This window comes from Polyodon spathula, chromosome 36, assembly GCF_017654505.1.
Source record: "Polyodon spathula isolate WHYD16114869_AA chromosome 36, ASM1765450v1, whole genome shotgun sequence".
In the NCBI taxonomy this organism is placed as follows: domain Eukaryota; kingdom Metazoa; phylum Chordata; class Actinopteri; order Acipenseriformes; family Polyodontidae; genus Polyodon; species Polyodon spathula.
Genome location: NC_054569.1, coordinates 21,192 through 28,603, shown reverse-complemented (window position 1 = coordinate 28,603; position 7,412 = coordinate 21,192). Strand labels below are relative to the sequence as shown.

Sequence of the window (7,412 nt, the reverse complement as noted above, 5' to 3'; positions counted from 1 at the left end):
CTCAAACCACATTGTTGGAGTATTCATACAAGACAGAACCTGACCGACTTATTTAAATACTGCGTTCACTTATGCATATAGGCATTAATGGAGGCAAACCTAGGATTGGAATCCAATGTTTTCTTACAACAAAAGAGCAGCGTACATACTTCAAAAGGGTGACTGAAAAAGATATAACTCAGGCTGAACACAGTATTTATAGACTGTTAATTTGGTGTTGTTTTAAGTATAAAAAGGTTCTCTTTTTTTAAATTACTTTTGGTGGATGTCAGCAGTTTCATCTCAAAAGGTGACTACTGGACTTCCAATAACTGATTCTTATCCATGACCAACGATAATGGCCTTTTTGTTGTTGACTTTGTCATTTACAAAGCTGAGGGATTATTTGTAAGTACAATAAGGTCAGAGATTATTTGTAAGGTCAGTAAGGTCAGTAAATGATTAAAACCAAACACAGTCCAAGTTTAGAAAATTCTATAAAAGCAGGCACAGATCTTACGAGTGAAAACAACGCAACCAATCTTCAATATGGAAAGAAAAAAAAAAGGTTGGCTTTTAATCTGTTTTCTTTTACTACTTGAAAACTTTCAGGGTAAGTGGAAAAGAAATTAGAAGCCTCAGGAGTGTAACATTATATGCATATAAATGCAGCACTAACAATTGTATTCATATGTTTACCTTTTTGCTAGCATGTATACTTTCAAAAAATACACCAGCAGTGATAACTGATAAAGAACTTGATATGGACCAGAAAAACTCTTCAAGTCTGAACATTCACCAGAGACAGAAGAGATGGGGTGAGTTATATTCTGAATGCGAAAGATCACGCTTCTGAAATAGATAGTATATAAGCTGAATTTAACTACTGTTTATGCGCTCAAATGTTTACATGGCATAAGTACATTGAATATTAGACGCTCTCTTGCCCAGATCTTGCCTGTATTGTGTGAACTGGTAAGTTAAATATAAAACTATAAAGGCACTTGAATTCTCCAACAGTTTTATAAGCTACACAATTTAAAAGGTTTGTCGCCTTGTTGCGGAATATATGAACTTGTGTAAACAGTGCTAATAATTATTTTTAAAAAGTAGAAGAGAACAATCAGGGCACGATTTGTCAAATTTCCAGTGGGGGAAAAAAATAGACAAACACAAAACATATTATCACACCACAACACAGCGAAGTACACAACTGAAAAAGTGAAGAGAATCACTAGATTACATTTGAATACGGAAAGAAATGCTAAAAAAATTCAGACAACACTATAAAGCTGTATATTATTTTTATGAATATGGAATCAAAACTCAATTACAAAAAACAACCCTTACACTAGTTACAGCAATTATAAACTTAAATCGCACTCATGACAAGTCTTACACTGTTATGCAACCTCATTGATGGCTATAGAGTGAAACAACAATAAATGGACCATTACAGATGTACCGATCCCCTTTATACAGCACCCTGGGAACAATACTTTACAAATGCATCAAACAACTGTTTAAAAACCGATCAGCAATATCAGTATACAAGTATATATAATTGATTGGACTATTTATTATATCATTAGTCGTGTTAAACTTTGTAGAACTAACAAATCACACATATCAGAAAATAAAGTTAGATCACTGTTTATATATTTGTTACACCATTCGCATGGTATAAATAAGATTTAAACATATTTTTTTGTCTTCATCATTCATTGTAACCTCTATCACACGTAGCATGCAAACATCAAATTCGGACAGTAACCTAAAGCAATAACTATTTTGCGATTTCCCTGTCCAAAAGACAGAAATGAAATGCTATTTCTGGGTTTGTGTAAATGATTTTGCTCAAACTGCAAAATTTTAAATAGACCAAGCAATGAAACAGAAGAAAAAAAACAAGCTGTATTGGTCTTTGTCTAAAGTAATTTCATACATAAACTTGTGATTATTGATCTGTTGTTCAAACACTTGTCTCTGTTAGCATGTTTATCACCCCTCCTGCCATGACGACATACCTGCCTTTGTTTTTCTTGAACAGTTGGAGCACTGATACAGATTTCATTAGAAGTGACAGACACTGCACTGACTGTAGCAAATGCTTTAAAAGGTTTGAATGATTCATTTCTTTGGAAAGTGGATAAGTAATTCAAGTCCTTTTTTCATGTTTTACTCCACAGTGTATTTAAAGACCTTTCTTTTTTTCCTCAGATGGATGTGTCTACAGGCCAATGATATGCACGTATAAAGATGAAATAAAAAAATACGAAGAAAAGGAAAAAAGCCTTTCAATAATTCTGACCAACAAGCGAGATCTATTGCTATCGGAGGTAGAAAAGCTTACAACGTCATTTGTTCAAAATGATAACATTTATGATTATGTTAAGGATACTGTGGAATTGGCGTCGGAGGTCAGTGTGTTAATGATGCTATGGAAAACTGAAATTACATCAAAACAGTATATACTGAGAATAAATGGCACATTAAATATGAGTGATGCAAACATTCCTGAAAACATTGAGAAAAAATTCAGCGATCAAAGAAGTGAATATTTGAGGAAACTTGGCATAACAATAGGGATAAAAGCTTTAGTTTATTTTTTAATACATTTCTTTAGTTATGTAGCTAAGAAGAGTATAAAGCAGATTTATTATGTCTTCGCAGACGTTTTACAACCAGGCCTTCTGAGGGAAAAATCATTCAGAACATATTATCATGAGAATACAAAAGCCTACATGTCTAAGTGGCATGCACAGCATGACTTTTCTACAGCAGTAAGCAAGTCAACAGTTTTCAAAGCAAAAGTAAAAGGTTTTGTTAAAACTGCAACTACATATATCAAAGATTCTTCAAATAATTTTTATAAGAGTAAAGGCTTTTGGGTAACCACAGGGCTTTCTTTGCTAGGGGCAGGCCTTTCACAGGGTCTTCAAGCACGTGAGTTTATTCGTGTAGAAAATGAGATGAAAGAATTAGTTAAAAATCACGAAATTCTATACTCTAGTCTTGAAGTGTCATTAGAAAACCTGACTATAACAGAACGGTCTTTACAGAAAGAATGGAGGCTATCAATTGATATTTTTAAGAACTTTACATTTTACATAAGTGACACAAAGTCCACTTTTGAAGAGCTACCATTAAAGCAGCAGTTGAATATCAAAGAAAAGTTACCTGACCTTTATAAGCTCCTAGAAATAGACATTGAAAGTACCACTTCAGACAACATATTACAGAAACAGAGGGACACTTTAGATTATATGACTGCCATGAAAGATTCCCTAAAGACAATTAGAGCTCACGTTCTATTAGAGGTGATAGTATTGCAAGTGATAAAAAATGGTCTAAACCAGTCCCAGGAAGTTAATGTAATTGTGGATATTATCAATGGTCATCTTGATAAAGATGAAACTATGCATAAAAAGATAGACTTGAAGATAGTGCTTTGTCAGATAGCTGAATGGGGTGATGAAGGTGAGTATGACTTCTATGACTTATCTGATTTTAGAAACTGCCCAATAGACATAAATATGGAAGAAGTCAAAAGGAAGCAAAAAGAAAAAAAGGAGATTATACAAAAATTAAATGCAATCGTTACTACATGCATAGTTTTGAATTTTCAGTTTTGTCCATCGGTTTCTGAAATTGCAACAACATTAAAGTTGACTGAGGAAGAAACCAAACGTAATATTAAATCTATCAAGCCTGATATGCAGAGTTTCAATGGGACACCATTATAATAACCTCAGAATCTTTCTGGTTACAAACTCTACATACAATGACATCTAATGGAATGAATGAAGAATTGGACTTAATTTTGTGTTGATTCATGTAGAAGATACAATATGCTGAAGTTCTAAATCATTGTTGATATCAATTATGTCTTTCTGTCTGAAATGTTTTGTATATATATATCACACACAGTATATTGAATTGTTGTATTGGGGCAGTCTTTACAAACATATTGACGTAGGTTATTTTATTATTATGTGTGCAGAGCTCGAATACTCGAATATTGACAGCCCAAATGAATATATATCCACTATATTGGATTGTAAATTGGACACACCAGCATCAAATCATGTAGGGTAACTAGATCAAGAGGGGCATTTGCTCGTTTTCCTTTCTTGTGTACACTGATGGCTGTTTGTGAACCGAAACACGTCTGTTTTTACAATCATTGCTCATTTTTAACAATAAATATGAATTAGAACAAAGCAACATTGTGTTCCTTTTGGTGTGCAGATCCAGACCTTTGCATAACAATCTTATAACAAATAAAAGGCTAATCTAGGATTTGTCCCAGTTGTTTAAAGTGTGTGACTCTTTGGAATCTTGCAACATGGATAATGTCACCCAGTAAATGTTTTTTTTTTTTTTTTTTTTTTTTTTTTAATGGAATGGTGAAACAAGATAGTTATGGTAAACATTTTTGACTGGAACAAAATTGAAAGCATTGAGAGGAACGGTAGTTCCTCGTACAAGTAAAAAAAACTTGTTTGAAACTACCTTGAGTCTCTATACAGCTCCAAGAGTTTTGCTGTTTTCACCATGTTGCAGCGGCAAAACTAAATCACTTAGAATTACCATCTGTACCAGTACCAAAAGCCTGAAACTTTCTTACATCAAATGTGTAAATACCTCTTATACACAATGAGATATAAGTAATCAAACCTAAGGTAAAATTGTTATTCTCCTTTTTATCGTCGCTACACATTCTTCTTTTTAAGAGTGTGTAGCAACTATTCAAATAGAAAAGCTAAATAACTGGACATCTACCAATCATGTGATTCCACGTGCTGGTCAACGTCAAAACAAACCAGGGAACGCAAGCAGTTTGATATCCACACCATTTATATTAAACAATGGATTTATGTTTTAAAACAGCAAAACAATTCCTGTTGTTTGAACTTGCAACATGACGTCCTTGAAGAGCACACAGCCTTAGCCCGCTGCGCCACGGGCAGTTGTTGACATGTGTTTTTTTTTTAAGCTTACATCCATGCCTGATCGAGCAGAAACTCAGCAAAAGCTGATTCTAGTAATGCTGTATTTCCTGTTTGAAAATATCTGGTTTCCTGTTAGGTGTAATGTAGTGCTCCAGACAGATTGTTCCCCCAAATACTGATCTAGTGAGAGAAACAAAAAAACGAAAAATACCTTGTCATTAAGTCCAGATAGTGGGAAGGCAAACCATACCCTAACCCCAACCCTGCCATAACCTTGTACTATTATATTCTGAAAATCGTTTTCTGTGTTTTTCTCTCACTGATCCTGGATCAGTACTCGGGGGAATATATATATAGATAGATAGTGCTGTGAAAAGTATTTGTCCCCTAACAAGCCCATGTTGGCCAAAAAGTTCCACTTTTGACTCATCTGTCCATAGAACATTGTTCCAGAACTCTTGAGGATCATCCAGGTGCTTTTTTGGCAAACTTGAGGACGAGCATTCTTGTTCTTCTTAGTGAGCAGTGGTTTCCCCCTTGCTACTCTACCATGAATCCCATTTTTGCCCAGTGTCTTTCTCATGGTGGAGTCATGAACACTGACCTTAGCCGAGGCGAGAGAGGCCTGCAGATCCCTGGATGTTGATCTAGGGTTCTTTGCGGCTTCCTGGATGATTTTATGCCTTGCTCTTAGAGAGATTTTGGCAGGACGGCCACTCCTGGGAAGATTCACTACTGTCCCAAACTTTCTCCATTTGGACAATATGGCTCTGACTGTGGTTTGGTGGAGCCCCAGAGCCTTAGAAATGGCTTTGTAATCCTTTCCAGACTGATAGGCATCAACAATTTTTTTCCAGAGGTCTTCAGGAATTTCTTTTAATCGTGGCATGATGTGCCTCTAGAATCTGGGTGCTGACAACTTCACTCTGATGGTAAGGGCCAAAATGAGTCAGATTTATATTGGGCAGGGCTGGCCCAAATCAGGCCTGATTGTTAACCAAAGTATTCAAACAGCTGACCCTAACTATCCCTTTAATTGGGTTGACTTAACTGGGGGGGGGGATTAACTGGGGGGGGGGGGATCTAATAATCATAGTACATCTTTCTCTCTTTTCTCTCAGACTCCCTCTATATACTACCACAACCCACAAAAAGATCTGACCAAAATTTCAAGAAAATCAGACAAAGGGGCATATATATATATACATATATATATAGTAGATATATATAGAAAAATAAATTGGAAAGGAATCTATAGGCTTGTTGTCCTGGTGAGTAAGTACAAAATCCATTCTGGATGAAACTTGTACTGTAAAAAACATGTTGGGTAACAGGCTGGTTCATATTTCAGAGTCCGACACAATTTCTGATGTCAGTCAGTCAGTTGTTGGTCTCCTCAGATCTTGTTTGGGCGGGTCGGAAATCGTACTCCTGAGCGTCTTTTTTTGAAAGTCATTACGACCTTTTTCTCGTATGGCTGCGAACCCAAAACATATAGGGTCGGACGATGCCAAAATAGCGTCTCTTGCATAGTCGGTCGCATCATGCCAGTAGTACATGCCGTGGAGCAAGACTAGGAGAACTTTTCATTTGACTGCATCCGAGGTGTAGCAGGTGTCTGCGTCGGAAGTATGAACCAGCCTGAAGTGGCGCCCGTGGTTGGGTTCATTTATTAGGTAGTTTAGTCCGGGCTGGGGAGAGTTTCAATATCGTTATCATTTGGGTCCTGGAGAAGTTAAACTAAAAAGTATATTGTTATAAACCAGAAATGTGGAGTAGTGGTTATAGAGCTCTGGACTCCTGACCGGAGGAGGGTCTTGTGTGGGGTTTTAAATTCCAGGTTTGGCACAGACACACACACTCTGCTGCTGTACCCTTGAGCAAGCAAGCAAGCAAGGACTTTACCTAGATTGTGCCAGTAAAAAATAAACCTACTGTAGAAACAACAGGTATCAGAATTTGAATGCAAGATAACTCATTGTAAAACATAAACGAATAGGATTCCTTTATTAATAATTTAATAATAAAATCTTTTTTTTTTTTTTTTTTTTAACATTGAAGAAAGATATCAACTATCTTTGTCAAAATAGTTTTAAAAACTTTTTGGTGAATAAACAGACACTGGGTGAGTGTATCATTATATAAAAAAAAAAAAAGAAATCGAGGATGAGAACGGTGGTCAGCTGAAGTTCATTCTCCCCAGTTAAGGTTACCTTGAGCTTAAAGGGGAACTCAAAGTGTTATTTGTTTTTTTTTTGCGATTAAATTGCTGTCTACAGTCCTGTGTTTTCCAAAATGGCTTCACACTTTCTTCAGAAGAACTTGAACACCTTGGTGGAACCTCCGTCAGGCACCTCCTCCTCACCTCTTCTGACAGCAATTTTAAACCCTCACAGCTCTCCTACACTGGACTGCATGCTGCCCAATTGTATATATTTGTATAATCTTGTATTTGCCATGCACTTCTTCATATTAGAC

The 7,412-nt window shown here is 36.0% G+C and overlaps 1 protein-coding gene across 1 annotated transcript; it reads left to right on the top strand.

Moving 5' to 3' along the window:
• The first annotated feature begins 482 nt into the window (after positions 1 to 482).
• LOC121303938 lies at positions 483 to 4,202 on the top strand. The gene is made up of 4 exons (XM_041234840.1): positions 483 to 592; positions 690 to 797; positions 2,030 to 2,098; positions 2,200 to 4,202. Exons 1-4 carry the CDS (start codon positions 529 to 531, stop codon positions 3,723 to 3,725), a joined length of 1,767 nt encoding a protein of 588 aa, XP_041090774.1. The 5' UTR covers positions 483 to 528; the 3' UTR covers positions 3,726 to 4,202.
• The last annotated feature ends 3,210 nt before the right edge of the window (positions 4,203 to 7,412 follow it).